Raw genomic sequence first — 18,139 nt, 5'->3', positions numbered from 1 at the left:
TGAATCGCACTTCCACCAAGACCTACATACGTTTGTAGTATTTTTTTATTCTGTTAAGGTTAATAAGTACGCAGACCGTTGTTTGGTATTAGATTGAAATCATTTATTTCGAAAATATTGTACACATGCTTTTAAAATGAGAACTGAGACATTAAATGCAAACGTGGTATAATTTAATGGGCTTATTGCATTTTAACACATGTTCATATACTATTTTTGTCACTTTTGCATTGATATGCATGTGATTATTGTGCATTTATTGTAAGTTTTGTATATATAACGATGCATTGGGCTTGTTCAAGTTATATGAATAAACTTTTTGTTCTGTGTTGTTCTGTTCGTTTAATAGAACTTCTAAACGTTCTCTTAATCTTGAGTGCTTGAATAAAATGAATAAAAATGAGTCGCGCTTTGTGAAAACGGGGTTTAATGCATATGCGTAAAGTGTCGTCCCAGATGAGCCTGTGCAGGGACGACACTCTTCGCGATGTTCGCGATGAAGATACTTCATTAAGCCCGTGCGACACTTAACGCAAAATCATTAGGCCCAATTTTACCATAGCGAAATTCGTATTTAAGTGTATTAAGTGTGAGGACTGACTTATTTGTGGTTTTCTGACACGAATATTATCTGGTTCAAAGTCTAGAACGTAGACAGTGACCGTTTCAAGGCAGCGACCCTAGATTTAATCAAGTTTTAGGTTTAGTTTTTTTGTATGCTACTGACAATAAATCAGTTAAATAATTTGTTGACCGGTGGAATTCAGGGTATATCGCCTGGGTATGTCATTGACGTTTAATAATTTGACCATCGCTTTAGTTAAACATACTTGATAGTATTGTTCCAGATAGCCTAGTGAAGTCCGCAGTAGCTAATCAGGGACGATATTTTCCGTCTAAACTGGATTATATAGAAGATACTTCCTTTAGTCGAAAACCTCCATTAAAGCGGAAAGTGTCGTCCGTGATTAGCCTGTTTGGATTGGGAAGACACTTTATACACATTCCCTTTTACCAGAGGGAGGCTAAAATTCAAATGCAATGATAATAATTTAATAGTGTTTATAGTGATAATACGAATACAAAATCATGAAGGTTATACTGATTATGGTACCGATGATAATGATGATAAGATTTATTATCATGGTGATATTTGACGCGATCTTTAATCATGAACTAGGGAGAGAACAGAAAGGAACGATACAGCATGACACGATGCTCAAAAAATGGTGATTTAACTATTCATGTAAGTTCTTTTAACTAACATCGGTTTGATCTCACGACATGTAGACATGATGAGACGAATTACCATTTGACTATAGTGTGGTGATTTTTATTAAATATTATTTATGTTAAGTTTTGTCGTTAGTGGTAAAGAAAAGGCCACAGGCTGCACATACTCGTATGACATGTAGGAAATAACAAAAACAATCATTGATTGCAAACGGGCATTTATTTTAAAATGCCATATAGTAGATAAAAAAATAGAAAACATATTTAAAAAAAAAACTCATTTAGCAAAAGAACATAATATAAAATCTCAATTAACAAAAAAACCCACCTTAGCAGTGGTATCACAATGAGACAAAATGAAAATACTACATAAAACATACACATAAAAAGGAAACAATTGCATTCTAGGCGGAGAAGGGGTGGAGGTGGGTGTTAAAAATAATCTCTATAAATTGTAATAGCAGCTGCAAGTAAAAATCCGAGGCTATAATTACCAAGATCAATTTTGATTGGCCTAAGAGCTCACGTGATCTTATACCTTAACTTTCTTTGTTCAAAATCAGTTAGTGTAGTGATTTTCATTGAATATTATTAATGTTATTTTGACGATGATGTTATTTGGAACTTAGGGTAAACAAAGTTGCCATTTTTAATTGAAATTTGCGATATCGGGCGATATAGGAATGTCAGGCTTGCAAATATCACAAGATATTTCGATATATAATAATACGATGTTGTCAAGTGATATTTGTAGCATAGGTTTCGATTGGGTTTTAGTCAAAGCCAGCGTTTAAAGATGATTTCTCTCCTTCGACTAAACTGTTTGCATTGTTTCCCATTCCAAAAAATATGAATAAATCCCTGCTAACACAACCTTTTCTGGCTCATTAAAAATAGTCAACGACCGGTTCTTAATGAAAAGACCAATATTCATTTGTATTAAGTGGAAAGCAATACTATTGTTTGAGTTGTTTATTTTCAGGACGATGTCGATCATTTTTTATTTAAAGTATATGGTATGGTTAACCAATTGACCGGCATGAGTTTTAAAGAACAGTTATTGTTTCATTTTCATACAGCTGAGGCGATTTGAAGTAAGTACAATTACAAAAGGTGGCAACCACCACGTGACTGTTTGAAATTATTGGTAAAAAGTTTCTATAGCTTTAAAGATAACAAGAGCTTGTCACAGTAGTGCCAAATCCCCGCCGAAATGTGTTTGCATGTATGACAACATTTGTTTTAGAGAGTAGAATAATATTGGTAAAACATGGCACCTGTATTTATATTTCAAGGATCAATTAGTTATATAGTGTTTGAGTTATGCTGTAGAGAATAAACTATATGGAAATGGAAGAAAGGGAGGTGATTTAAAAAGAACACTATAAACGGTTACTGTTCTTGATCACTGTATTTTTCCTTAAACCCAACTATTCATATTACAGTGAATACTTCAGTGTTCAAATTAAAGTATTATTTTAAAATTAGATAAAGGGAGGTATTAAAAATTGAAAAGCTAAAATATTGACTATGAAATTAAATTGAACATAATTTAAAATTATAAATAAATCAAATATAAATAAAAAAAATATAAAAATAAATAAAGGAAGATAATTCAAAAACTACGGCCGAAAGAGTTATGATTCATGTTCAGTGCACTTCTCCTAGTTGCCATATGTTTATATTTCTAGTTTCAAGTAAATCCCTTCAGTAGATTTAGAGTTATGCTCAGGACAAAAATTTACTTTGAAATTAAATAAAGGGAGATAATTCAAAAACTACGGTAGATAGAGTAATGGTTTCTAGTCACTGCATTTCTGCTAATTTCCATCTGTTAATATTTTAAGTTTCAAGTAAATCCCTTCAGTAGATTGAGAGTTATGCTCCGGACAAAAATTTACTTTGAAATTAAATAAAGGGAGATAATTTAAAAACTAAGGTAGATAGAGTTATGGTTCTTAGTCACTGCACTTTTCTTCCTTGCCATCTGTTTATATTTTAAGTTTCAAGTAAATCCCTTCCGTACATTTAGAGTTATGCTCCGGACAAAAATTAACTTTGAAATTAAACGAATGGAGATAATTTAAAAAACTAAGGTAGCAAGAGTTATGGTCCTCAGACACTGCACTTCTCCTTCTTGCCATCTGTTTATATATTAAGTTTCAAGTAAATCCTTTCACCCTTCAGTAGATTTAGAGTTATGCTCCGGACAAAAATTAACTTTGAAATTATATTAAAGGGGAGATAATTCAAAAACTGAGGTAGATAGAGTTAATTTCTTGGTCACTGCACTTCTCAAAGTTGCCAACTGTTTATATTCTAAGTTTAAAGTCAATCCATGTAATAGATTTGGAGTTATGCTCTGGACAAAGTTTTGGACGGACAGACGGAAAGACGGACGGACGGACAACGCCAAAACAATATCCCTTCGCCTATGGCGGGGAATAATAAATGCGAGGAAGAACATTTAGAAAACAACAAAAGAAAAAGCACATAATTACAAAAGATCTTGCTGAGACCCTGATAATTGGTTAACAGAGGAGAAAAACAGTTGTGTAAAGAAATATAGATCCATGTTTGTTTAATTAATTTGGCATTCAGAATACATAAATATAATGTCCAAGCAATAAGACTACTAGATTCTATAGTTTTCTTTGCGTCTTTAAGTCTATAACTGCCGAGGAAAGTAGCGTTGTTATAAATTGAATATGATTTTCAATGTTTCAATTTAACTCTTGCATGGCTTTAGGAATGTACACAAGTCCAACTAGATACAATTTATATCTACTTCCGTCGGTTGCTCATATTTGTAAACCATATTATGAATAACTGCCGGGTCAAGTCAGAACTGATCGCGTTTTTTTCCCGATATATCCACTATAGGACGCTCATAACCGGTTGTAGATGCATTTTTGATCTAGAAGAAGGCATAAGTTTCGTTGAAGATAAACATCATGTGTTAAGTAAAATGTACTGGAGACCTATACAAATGTGGTTCCTGAATATGGCCGATTGCGCCGGCGATCTCAATATTGAAGGAATGTTGGTTATAAAAACCTCGTTTTCTTAAGCTAAATTGTTAATACATAGACATCAATGTTTACAATTTTATGACAATTCATTATGCATTAAACATGTATAATGTGGATTCGCTAATATAGAAACATGGCAACTCTACATCTGGGGTCGTATTCCAGAAGCATCTTAAGTTAAATTTTATTCTTATCCTTTAATTGGGAAATTTTCTTACATGATTCATTTCATATTGCAATAGATTGGCATCAAGAAATACATTTAGATAACATCATTATGCCAATGTTATTTTAGGAATACCCCCCCCCCAAAAAAAAAAAAACCACAGGTGTTTCCTTATTTAGTAAAGAAATACAAAACATTGTAATTTTGAAATTAAGTAAAAGTAGTTAAGAAATGACTTAAGATGTTTCTGGAATACCACCCCATGTTTTCAACATTTTAGCTATAAATCTATTTTAAATAATTGTGATTTCCAAAGCTAGATCTGAATTAAATTTACATTAACAAACAACATCAACTAAAACAATCTTTAAAACCAAATCATTGGGCGCAAAATCATTGTTTCTATTTTGAATGTTGACCTTGACCTAACCCAACTTGTCCCAAATGCAATCCGTAACCAGATCTACATGTCAGCATTTAACGTTGTTAATGTGACAACAATACTGGCATACAAATCCATTTATTGCGTGGAGACGTTGTATTTACAGTGACCTTGATTTTTACGATACTGGTCCCAGATGAAATCCCAACCGAGGTATACACTTAAGCTAGCTACGCATGCTAAGTCTATTTATATATAACTAACCTGCAGACAAAGTTTAGTTGCAAAACGACTATTACAATAAAAATTATTCAAGGGAAATCATTTTTGTCTTTTTTAAGTGAGCTTGACCTTACTGGCCCCAAAGGCAATCCAAAACTTGGTCTGAAAGTAAGTTACATGCATACACAATCTCCGTGCAGTATCTCTTTCCAAACTTGCATGTAAGGGACACATACACTTTCATCCCTATACATCCAACACAACTTGACTAATTGAGCGCCACTCATTTAATTATTTTTGTACTATTGACATTGACCTTTAGCCGACACGCCCCAAATACAATCCAATGCTAGATCTGTAGGTCATTTGAGGTCATTTCGCGCCTGAGGCTGCATTATCTGTGCAACCAAAATTGTTAAAGCAGCCTTAGGTAATTAACTTTCCAGACTTACAAAAGTTGAGACAAAAACCAAACTAACATGCCTTTGGGAACGGGAATTGAACCCGGATCGCCTAAAGCAGAAGCGTGTGAGAAGCTTGTGGTCCAACCACTGCTCTAGCCCTGTAGGCCCAAGCTATGTCATCATATATACTTGCTATATATCCTAAGTTTCAGGACTATTTACGGATGTACACTTAAGGTATTAACCGGAAATTTCCTGTTGCTGTTTTGTTTTCATTTTTAGCAACAGTCATCTTGACCGTAATCCGACTGGCCCCTTAATCAATCCAAAACCAAGTTTTGATAAAGACTATATATACTTACAATTTCAGAGCGACTTTATAATCAAAATTGAATTTATTTAGCAAAATGTGTTTTCTTTTTTCAAATGTGACTTTGACCATAGCGTTACACGCCCCACGTCCTAAGTTCGATCTTCGTGCACGCATTGTTATCAAGATTGGTTAACCCTTTGCATGCTGGGAAATTTGTCATCTGCTAAAATGTCGTGTGTTGAATTCTCAAATTAGCATTTTCTTCTATTTTTTTTTTCAAAGAATACTTTCAGAATAGCAAACAGTTTGGATCCTGATGAGACGCCACATTCTCATCTGGATCCAAACTGTTTGCAAAGGCCTTTAAAATTTGGTTCCTGCGCTGAAAGGGTTTATGCTTACTAAATATATTGACAGGAAATCATTTGTTTGACGCCTCTCTTCCATACCCGAGTTAAAACTATACCATCAAGAATCGATTATAAAATGATACAATTTACATGCATAAGCTAACCTATTTCACACCGAATCCCGATATACCATGCATTGCATTTGCAGGAGAAGGCATTCACATGGTCGTGGCACGTGCCGTGAACGCATGGTTTGGGATTACACACGTCAATATCTATAAAATAAAACGATTTTCATTGAAAATAATTTTTCATAGTACAGTATATTCACTATGCACATATAATTATCGTACATATTTAAATAATCCTTAGTTAGTGTTTCAGTATTTATTGATTATAGTGCTTAAATTATTTCTTTGGTCTCAATCAATATAGAAACCAACTGTCTTATTAATATTATTTCGTACGCAAGAATATTTAACGGGTATGGTGCGTGCAAACCACATTGAAGGACACGCACTCTTTGTGGTTACCTGTTTAACAATGAATACCAGTATAGCCGGGTTGGCAGCGACACGTATACCCGTTCAACCTGTCAAAGCACGTGCCATGTATGCACGGAGAACTCGCACATTCGTCGATGTCTGCAGTAAGATATATAGAGAATACTAGGTTAGCGTTGAATACAGAGAAGTTTATGTTGCGAGGCTTAGAACGCCGGAAGCGTAAACTTCTCTGTATTCAACGCTAATCCTAGTATTCTATTTATCCCATTTGATTTTTTCAACGTGACATTTAACATAAATAGATCTAATAACCTTAACAATAATTTTAATTCAGTCATAAAAGCGCTTAAAATCTGACAAATGTAACCATGCGTAGTGATATACATGTATTTGTTCTGGTTCGCAAAATAGTCGTTAAAAAATTCACACACAAACTGTAAAACAAGTAAAAATATCACCATATGCCTACATTCAATTTTACGCAGTATGCGAATTTTAACACATTACGACCGCGAAAAGAAGATTTTACTTTACTATAATTAATTTTATTTTCGAAAGAAAATGATCAAAATCCAATATGGCGGCGATTGCTCCTGACAAAATGCTGTCGATGTCAACATACATGTACACCATCGACGACCTAGTTCTGGCTACCATAACTTTAAATGTCGCTTTTTATGATTTTTGACTGGCGCGACTTTGTACAGGTCTGTCAATACTAAATAAACTGTACGCTGAAGTTTCTTTAGCTATGGAAGACCTTGACAATTTTGACGAGTAAACAGACAATTGCAGCGACTGACACTTTATTTGACAAAATACAGGGCAATACGTTTTCCGACTTCGGACGACGAATTTAAGGACGCGCATAACGTGTTTTTATATAATGTTATGGGTATGCCGTGTGTGATCCGATGCATCAATGGCGCCCATGTTAAAATCATTTCCCCAAGAACAGGGAACGACCAAAGTACAAACAAAAATCAAAACACGTAAGAACTAGTATCTTACCTTTAATAATCCTTTAAAATCCATCTAATAATCCATTTAACTCAATAATTGACGATATTGCATCTAGGGTCTTTAATAATTATTTTAGCATAGTTAAATAAAGACCCTTATGCCATTCTATCACTTTATTCAAATGAGTTTATGAACGCGATAAACTTTCTTCTTCGTCACACGCTACGTCATGTACTCTACATTACTGCTGTTCAAATGAACCGGAGCAGTTTATCTAATAATAGGTTGGTAAACTCGGTTGCATTTGCAGATTTCTGCATACAAACATAATTATTTTTAAACTTGCACAATGTTTTATATATTTATGGTAAATGCCCTTATTGTACGAGAAAATAATTTAATATATAAATACACAAAGAATGGAAAACATTCCAGTACACAACAGATAAATGAGTAGAAAAAACCCGTGTACAAAATGGGTGTTCCAAATTCCAGTGTGGTGCTATTTTTACCATCTTATACTTTACACAGCTCTATGCCTAACGTGAATTAAATAGGAAAGCAAACATAGCAGATTATTATTCATGAACTGTGCGATATGTGTATGGCTTGTTGTACATTCTGAATATTTAAGTTAAATGTCAAAAGTATATGCTTTGGTTATAAACAATGCACATTACACGAAATAAGGAAAATGTGAGCAATTGACAATTCAGATATGTCGACATACTGTACATCGAGGGCTGAACGGAAAACTGCAGTATCTCCTTCTTAATATAATATGAGTTACAACAGTCTTCCGTTCACCCCTCGACATGTAGAAAACATGTGAAGTAAGTCGCGTTTATAATAAATCGTCAAAAAAATGGGGAAAATGACGCAATAAGTTTGTCATTTTATGACGCCATCAATCAGCTGATTCATTATACGAATGGCGAAAAATTATGTCATATGACTAGATTTAAAGGTTGAAGGTCGTATAATTTTGAAGCTTAAGTTTTGTCAACTGTGTTTCTTATGAAAAATCATTCAGTGGTAAAGTAAATATAAATAAAAAAATAACAAAACAAAAATCGTGTAATTTTATATTTTATTTCAACATTTCTTTTGGTGAATATGTTATATATATATATTTCTGCAAAATATGCACATTTTCTTCTAATGGGTGACCTTATAATTCGATCAATGAACCAAACAATATCGACCAAATTTTAGCGCATATCGCATGACGTCATTTAAAAAGTAGTCCGTGCACGCGACAGGTATATTCCACAGTGTTGAATACAAGCAAGTATATTCCACAACGTGTTATACCGTCAATGTCGCGGTGAAAATGGGATAAAAAGCAATGAACTGTCGTTGGCGTATTTGTGTCATGACGTACATATCTGATTTTACTTGAAGACTGATACTCATCTATTAGTTGTTATCGATGAAAATACATATTGAAGCGACTCTTGTATCTGCAGTTTAACTAAAGTCCATCAGTAATATCACAAGTAATTCAATTATTGTGATTAAATATAAAAATATATGTTTAGAAAATCATGGCATTAATGCATTTTGGTTTCGTATTCGTAGAACAGGTTTAATCAGTATATCCGGGATAGCATGAGCATTTCCATCTGTCACCATCGATACTGCACAAGCCCCTATTCCCACACCTACATATGTCACAGGACCAGCCGGTGAAAAGGGAAGGACACTCGCATATGTAGGTCGTCTGGCCTTGGTGACAAGTACCCCCATTCCCGCACGTTGTCGGTAGACACTCCTGGGCCACTTTTATGATATTATATTAAACAAGGCAGATAATGCAAAATTACATTTAAATATATGCATCATACAAATGGTAAAATTTAATAAATATAATTTAAGTTTGTATTAATTTCAGCTCGAATGAAAAAGTATTGTTGCGTTCAAATCCCATACTATTTTATTTGTGTTTAATGACGAGACCACTGTTTGAGGATAACTCTCATAATGCATCGTATGTTGCGATTTATTAAACAGAAAATCGCATTTGATAATAATGATGTTGGTTTGTTAACACAGAACAATGAGCAAGCATCGTAAATAACCGTTATTGTCTATAATGATGCTACTAAACATATAGTTAAGTCATCGAGGGTCATTGTGTATGAACGTTAATCAAAAAAGTGTTATTAAAGTTTGAATAAATAAATTGCAAGTGATATATCAGTAAACACTCAACATTAATAGTAAAATAGCATATGTACATTTTTTTAGAAAGAACGCGTATTCGATCATTAATTCCCACTTTTGCTGAGTTAAAACATTTCGTTTTCATGAAAAAAAAAGATTTGTTTGTTTTATTAAGGTTCTTTAACCTTGAGGAATATTTCATATGCAACGTGATGAAATACATATTGACGCGCTCAAGGGCAGCTATCATAGATAATACAAACCGTTACACATTGAAACTGACAGAGTTCCAACCAAGTTTTCCAGGCTGTTAAAGTTCTGGACATACATTAAATACTCCGGCTTTGAAACCACCTGTTGCATAATGCCTGCCGAATCGTCGATGTTCACCATGGCAACGTATATCAACACTCCGCTTTCTGAATAATGATTATTATACCATACTCAGGATAAAAGAGTTTATATTAATGTATTTTTGTCTTAGTTTTTTTTTAATGATTTCTAAATGCATTTTGAGTTGCTAGTGTTGTTTCACGATACGATCATTTTATGTACATGTCTTGTTAATTTGCTCTTAAAACATACAATTGTGTATAAAATCTTATTGTGAATATTTTCTGAATGTGGCTATTAATATAAGTAATGTTTATCTATATAATAATCAATTTTCCTGAAAATTGAGTGTTGTTTTGATGTATTGAATTGCATTTGTTAGACTGCAACAAATATTGAGAGCAATCGAAAATGTGTTCAATGGAATCAGGATATTTAATCCATTAGAAAATTCAATGGCACAAATTGTCCTATCTCGAAGAGGTTGAGAAATCTGGACATACACTGTTCAATACAATATCCCATATTTCATGTTATTAAATAGACTCAACAAATAAGTCCAAATGACACGTCGAAATTCTGTCAGCATATGACTAAAAAAGATTGTTTACAAAGTCATGAACGTGTTTAAAAGGCAATGTTAATTTAATCGAATTTTCATCTAAAATAAATAATAAACCAAATGAAACACTTTTCGTAGCAAAAGAATATGTTTATAATATTAACTACGAGATCCGATATTATATTTAAGGTAAATTACCAATTACCCAACAATAAGACTTATGAAAAAGCACGCGACAAAATGGAACACAAAATGGTATTAATTTGGGATGACCGCCATGGAATAGAATATAAATGAATTCTTAAATTGTTGGGTTTTTCAATAAATAGTGACAAAACATATCAACACATAAAATCAAGCCTTTACGTTAGTAAACAAGCAATAACAATATTCTCATTATCTTGAAAGAAATAACATTCATTTTGATGAAATAAATTTTGACTCGACATTGTTACTTGAAATCAAATTGTCATCGAAATTTAAGCGTACGAAACAATATTATGGTTTATTATTAAAATCGTTCGAAAGCGCACACGAGCTGTAGACAATCTCCGTCATAACAGAGTCAAGAACGTTCATGGATTTCTTCGATTCCACGGTGTAAATGTGAGCTGGGTCTCTCACAATCTCCTTGAAGAAATCGACCTTCCAATTACCCCCGACTCCAATCGCGAGTAATATCTTCCCTGTCTTGACTAAGTCGTTGGCCAGTGCCCGGACAGGAGTATCAATGTCGTGCCTACCATTAGTGATAATCAATATGACCTCTCGGGTATTATTTTCATTATTATTAAACATGCTTCTATTCAAGTAATCAAAAGCTCGTGACAGACTTCTGATGACGCTACAATCGTCGTCACTACTAGCGTCACAATATCTCGGCGCAGTCAGCTCCTGTATGTAATCTCGTAGCAACTCCATGGACTCATTTAGTGTGTGGTGAACACGGAACTCATTTCCGTATGAAACAAGAGCGGCCCGTACAGTCGTGTTGTGGTTTTTGTCCAGAAGTCCGTTCAGCAAATAGGTCATTGAGTCGACCCCGAGGTCTACTTCCACCTGTGACATCTCCGTCGACATGTCAATGAGAAACACAACATCTGCAGTCGTGTTCCAGGTGCATTCTGATAAATGATAAAGATATTTTTTATGGTACCATTAATTGTAATAGTATATAAAATACAATATATCAATTATACCAATAACATATGTTAGTTATATACATTAATTGGGAAATTGAAAACATATTAGTATTTCCGTTTACTTTTCAGATTAATAACATGAATAAGAGAAAACGTAAATTTAAAATTGCACATGGAGTATATTAAAAAGAAAGCTCCTAACATGCGCGAATAAAAAGGTACAGTAATGAAAATAAATTTTTCAAAACATTATTTAATGTCATCTCATCACCTTGACATGTGAGATGTACGAGCTGCGCTACGATGGTGAAGAGGGCATTGAAGTTACTGACGGCGAACACGTACTGGGGCGTTCTCTTGTCACCTCGAGACGCGATATCAAGCAGCTCGCGATGGGAGACCTCGTGACCAACACCTGACGACAGTCATTAGTATAAAATCCATTAAACTACATTTCAACATAGTATGTGTATGTTATTTTACTGTGCTGCTCACGATTAACGTTAAAATAACCTAGAGTATTCATCCTTCAATAAATCACACTCTTACATTCTTGCATAAAAGGCATGCATACATTTGACAGTCCATCAAAATGTAATTATGTTGCCTATGGTTGGAAGATTATTTATATGTATATGTATGTAACAATAAAAACCACGTTTTTCACTGCAAATAACATAATGTATAGTGTGTAACATAAAATGCAAACTTTTGTCATCATTCTTTGATATTATTCTTGCGGCACCTTTTTACTGTAACCTTTTTAATACAACTGAAAACATATTATTTCGTCTTATAAAAATAACAATTACAAAAATAAACCATTTTTAACTGTATACAACATAGAGAGCATACCAATGGCTATCAGTTTATGGATCTGTCGTTTCAGGCTGTCTGCAGCCTTTCTCGTTTCCGCTCTGTTTGCCGACATTCCGTCAGTTAGGAGAACCACATAGCGTTTGGCAGAATTGTTGAATTGCCTGTTGATAGTGAGCTATGGCAGATTAAAGGGGCTTTTTCACGTTTCGGTAAACTGACAAAATTAAAAAAAGATGTTTCAGAGGCGCTAATTTTCTTTTTAGTTATGATATTTGTGAAGAAACAGTAATACTGAACATTTACTATGCTCTAAAATATCCATTATATGCAACTTTTGACGATTTAAAAACCTGAAATTATAAAGCGTTGCAACGCGAAACGATTGAATAATTTAGAGAGTTTTGTTGTTGTCGTTATATTGTGTGATACTACGAACATTGCAAATATATCGTATAAAATTCATCACTCGTTGAATGAGCGTGGATGGCCGAGTGGTCTCAGCGATAGACATTTACTCCAACGGTCAGTACTTCAAGCCCAGTTGAGAGTTATTTTTTTCTTTCTTTAATTGTATTCTTGTTTTTTACTAGAGCTTGTAGACCAACTGTTTACATATATAAATATAAAAATGTTCATTACAAACTACAATACATGCCAAAATCTATGAAAGGCCCCTTTAAAATAATTTTTCTCTTTGAATCTTGGTACAGTTACATCGCTTGTACTATTCGTTTAATTTGCCAAACAGGCTTAACTCTTTGGTTGGAAATAAACGGCCTACATGTACTAATGTAATGAATAAATAAAAAGAAAATACAATTAAGCGCACATATTATAAACATGATTGAAAAAATAATCGTTAGTTCCTTTCCAATTCGCGTTGTTTGAACACAATTTGTAATGAAAGTATGGTCTCTTGAAAAACTGATGTTTTTTTTACAAACACGTTATGTTTGACAGCTCTTTGTGTAACATAACTGTCGTACCTTGCGGAGGGAGATTTGGCGACAAGTTCCGACACCGTCTTCAAACCCTTGTGTGTAAATGTACCACCGGGACTTAAACATAAATTCTATAAAATGAGACAAGTTCTTCTAATATAAATATATATATATATATATATATATATATATATATATATATATATATATATATTTGTGTGTGTGTGTGTGTGGTGTGTGTGTGTGTGTGTGTGTGTGTGTGTGTGTGTGTGTGTGTGTGTGTGTGTGTGTGTGTGTGTGTGTGTGTGTGTGTGTGTGTGTGTGTGTGTGTGTGTGTGTGTGTGAGTCTGTATTCCTAACATGCCGAGGTAATTCATTGAAAAACACACCCACGTACTGAGGTACCAAAAACTACCGAGGTACTTTTTCCCGTTACCTCGGAATGTGTACCTCGCCAAACGCTTGTCATTACCATATTCCACATTTTCGGCTCGTTTCCACGGGTACCTCGAAATAACGTTGTAGTACTTTTGTGTGTGTCAGAGTGTGACCCCACACACTTGACGTTCATCTCTGATATTTGGTTGGTTTCTGTGGTTCCCGTCTTGAAAAGCGGGAACAGAATAGCACCAACAGGGAACCATCGTACCAAAACCGACAAACTCCTCACAGCAGTTACTTCCCTTAGGCATGCGCCCGGTCATAAATCCGAGGTAGGAGCACGCACCTACTGTTTTCAGACTCAAGTTTTTACATTTTTTTTCTTACAAAAAAGGATCCTGTTTTCAGTGTTTCTAGTGTGTTATATTTAATAATATAACATTATCTTCTACAGTGGTGTAGGTTCCAGCTGATGTCAGTGGATTTATTAATAAAATAAGAAAATGAGGACAACGCCCAAGAAGAAAGTGGTTAATAAGGTGAACAAATGTGATTATTTACTCTTTTTGAAAGATTTCATTAGAACTGGTTCATGTATCACTGAAGTATATGTTATTTCAGTTGTGCATATTGTTCCAATCTTAATATAGAATGCTTATATGAGGACTCGGCAAGTAAAGTTATATATTGTCTTATATTTTCGTGACCCAATGAAACTGTCAACAGTGCTGACAATAGTTAATGAATTGAAATAAAGTGATATAAAATAGATATTTGCTATTATTTACAATTATCATGAATGATTTTAATCACGAGAGTGGAGTTTTTTCTACATGTACTTCATGATGACCATAATGTTGATTGACTGAAATGTGTCAATATAAATTATTGTTAACATTATCATGAACAAAGAATGAAAGATTGGCTCCAACTTGTTTCACGCAACGAAGTTTGTGGCGACAACTTTTTTTTACCCGGTGAAACCCCTGTGCTTTTATATTTTGTATGTATTATCATCTACAAAGGTTTCTAAACTTAAACCCCTGTGTATATGCTTACTTAAGGTAATAGTGATATAGCAATACTGGTATTCCTAGAAACGGTGCTTATGTAAATAGCGAGTCTGTATAACAGTGAAATGCATTACAAGAGGTAAAAACAAAAGTATGATATATCAATTAAGATTGTCATTATATTTTGTTTAAAACTATTTATTTTTCAGTTTCCTGGGCCACTTAATTTGATTTGTTTTTATTATTCGGCGTTCATTGATATGCATCTATTTAAAATGTATTCTTTACTATTAAGTAACAGCACTATAGTAAGCGTATTGGGTGCATAATTTATAAGCACGTGCTCATAGCCAGGTGCATTCCGACACATTGCAAAATTTTATTTCAGAAAAAGCTCGTACACATGTGGAGGCCATGCCCCATCTGTAGCCTGCAAGGTATCACGACGCTGTATGCGAGGGTCAGCGACTATATCTGGGAAGGTGCCTGACTCCGCCGCAGCGTACAGGTCAGCAACCGCGTCCGGGTCTGCTGCCGGTTACGGTTTGGCCAACCCACTGCCGCCACCACGCCCAGAAGAGAGCTCTTCGGAGAACGAGCAGACACTGAACACCTTCCTCACCCGGGAGTGCTGTCTCAGCCTCGGCCCGCATTCCCGCGTCATGCTTGGTCGTTAAAGCTGTAAGTAACGAAGATAAAAAATATTATAAAAATATAAATATATTATACATTTTGAATACTTAGGAATTATATTAATCAGTTGTAAGTAAAATTGTATGCAATTTCAAGCTGTAGCATAGAATATCATTCAATAATATTTGTTACAGTTTCGATTGTGGAAGAATTCATCATGCACGCGGCCACGTGCTGTCGGGGGCAGTACAACGTGGCGAAGCGTCTGGAGTCCAAGATGAAGCTGAACCGCTTCCTGGCCCTGAGCGGGTAGACTGAGGGGACAATGTTGGCGGACATGCTGGTGTGAGGAGGACACATGGAGGTCCATGACAACTAACTAACCAAGACCTACCAGCCAGGAACAGTTCGATCCGCCCTGACAGTGGTTTGGGCCTTCTTGAAGTGGGCCGGGGACAGAAAGCATGCACCAGCACCAACGGTGGAGGAAGTAAGCTTAGACATAGGATTTGATTTGATTATGAAGATGTATGCATTTAGATAAACGATGCATTATTCTCGAACCGCACCATTTACAATTAATAATCCTTTAACGGGTCAAGATATCGCAAAAGTAGCAACGGATTCGGGTTCAACGTGACAACATCATATAGATTTCACTATCTTATTGTTTTATTTCGATAGAATTTAAGGTTTCCACTGGTAGTTTTTTAATGTGTTTTGACGTTCTGTCAAAAGGGTGCTTAATGCTTTTTTTGCAAAACAAGATAATTATAGTGATTATAACTTTTGTTTAATTCTTTTTTTCAAAAATTTAAACAAAATTTGTAACAAAACTATAAACTGTTAATGTTTTTTTTAAAAAAACACATTATATATGTTTTTTGTTGTTTTTTTGTATTATTAAAACAAAAACAGTTTATAGTTTTATTTTATTTTTTAAATATTTTTTTTAATTTCAAGCGTAAATAAAAAAGTTATAATCACTTAAATTATGTTTTGCATTAAGCACACTTTTAAGTACTCGTTTTTTGTTTAGTTTACATGAATTAACTTTGTACTCTTTTCCGACGGCTACTTATTCAGCTGAATGTTTTTCAGGCCGATTGCACTATCCATGGCTGCCTGTCAGCCACACGCGTAGCTCTGCCCTGCGCCGCCGCCCCGGAGCAGCAACCACAGCGTGAGGAAACGATGGTAAGCTTTACAGAGAATCAAACACGATTAACGATTAACATTCTCAGATGATGACGACACCATATGGAAATGTACAATAAGCTGCTGATTTAATTATTTATATAATCAATTCGCATTGCAGATTTCTTTACAAATATCGAATGTATTTTCTTACACGTGTTTTATTTATTTTTAACAGTACGATGAAACAGATGGGCATGATTTCACGCATCATAGCGACGACGACACAAATGTCCCTATGCCGTCGGTCGCCGCCCTGGAACCTGACCCTGACACTGACACTCAGGCCCTAGACTTGGAGACCAGCCTGACGGATTCCCTGGTAAGCTTAACAATGCTTAAACACGATTTACAATGATAAGATACATGAATGTACGATAAGCCAATTATTTGTTTACTTATATAATCTATACGCTTTTCAGCTTTCTTAAAATATACGAAAATACATATTTACACGTATTATGTCTATTTTCTATAGGGGGAAATCAAGGATGCCCAGGATGCACTGGATGATGCCCAGTATTTCCAAAGGCAGGAGTGCGAGTGCAAGTCATCATCATCCTCATCGGTACCGATCCGTGTCGTGTCCAGGAAGAGGCTGCGACAGGTGTCCTCCAGTGACGAGGAGGACCCATACACAACCACGACCACGTCGCGCATCAGCACGGGGAGCAGCCGCCATCGAGTCTCGGAGGACGAGACTCGCGAGAAATTGCACGTTTTTGCTGATGAGATTGCGAAGTATGTTGACACGGGTAAAACCGTGTCCATCTTAGATGTACGTGAGAAGCGTACACCTAAGATAGCTGCGCTCTCAGAAAAACAACTCCGTGAGAAACTACGAAATATTGTGAAAAATCTCAAGTTACGAAAGTCTTATATAGTTGCTTATCCGTGAGCTCACATTACCCGTGTCGGCTGACAATACTGGTTTTTGTACCCAGGAAACTGTTGTATATATTTTTTTTGATATGTTCTCGTTGTATTAATGTATTTCTGTGCCAAGAACTCGTTTTACTCAGGAATGTGACTTTATTATGTTGTACATATTGGTACTACTGGTTCTACTAACCCTACCCAGGTAAATTACTTGATTTATTGTTATATATAATCAATATATACGCATGCATAATTAGTACTGGTTCTGCCCAGGGTTTTTTGTCTGAAACTATTAAAATAATACACACATCAGTGTATTAATATTACAGACACTCACTTGTTGTTATCAATATTGCCTAGGGATAAGCGAAAAGACTTCAAACACAAAAGTGCGAACGAACTTACAATATTATTTAAGGGCTGAATGTATCCGATAATTAATACCAAAAGCTTGATCCGCGACAATAAATGACTGATTGACTGAATAAGTGACTGAGTGAGT

The 18,139-nt window shown here is 34.9% G+C and overlaps 2 protein-coding genes across 2 annotated transcripts; one reads left to right on the top strand and one right to left on the bottom strand.

Annotated features, from left to right (window-relative positions):
* Positions 1–8,647: 8,647 nt before the first annotated feature.
* Positions 8,648–13,685, bottom strand: LOC127866863 (uncharacterized). The gene is made up of 4 exons (XM_052407690.1): positions 13,580–13,685; positions 12,630–12,754; positions 12,046–12,189; positions 8,648–11,756 (listed from the first exon to the last, which is right to left on the bottom strand). Exons 2-4 carry the CDS (start codon positions 12,703–12,705, stop codon positions 11,131–11,133), a joined length of 846 nt encoding a protein of 281 aa, XP_052263650.1. The 5' UTR covers positions 12,706–12,754; positions 13,580–13,685; the 3' UTR covers positions 8,648–11,130.
* A 202-nt stretch (positions 13,686–13,887) lies between these two features.
* Positions 13,888–17,920, top strand: LOC127866853 (uncharacterized). Its single transcript, XM_052407684.1, has 6 exons — positions 13,888–14,454; positions 15,317–15,609; positions 15,756–16,051; positions 16,663–16,758; positions 16,937–17,080; positions 17,237–17,920. The coding sequence occupies exons 4-6, from the start codon at positions 16,756–16,758 to the stop codon at positions 17,654–17,656; spliced, it is 567 nt and encodes a 188-aa protein (XP_052263644.1). The 5' UTR covers positions 13,888–14,454; positions 15,317–15,609; positions 15,756–16,051; positions 16,663–16,755; the 3' UTR covers positions 17,657–17,920.
* Positions 17,921–18,139: the final 219 nt, after the last annotated feature.

Source organism: Dreissena polymorpha, chromosome 1, assembly GCF_020536995.1.
Source record: "Dreissena polymorpha isolate Duluth1 chromosome 1, UMN_Dpol_1.0, whole genome shotgun sequence".
In the NCBI taxonomy this organism is placed as follows: Eukaryota; Metazoa; Mollusca; class Bivalvia; order Myida; family Dreissenidae; genus Dreissena; species Dreissena polymorpha.
Note: the sequence above shows the minus strand (reverse complement) of the source record. Positions and strands in the feature narration are given on the sequence as shown.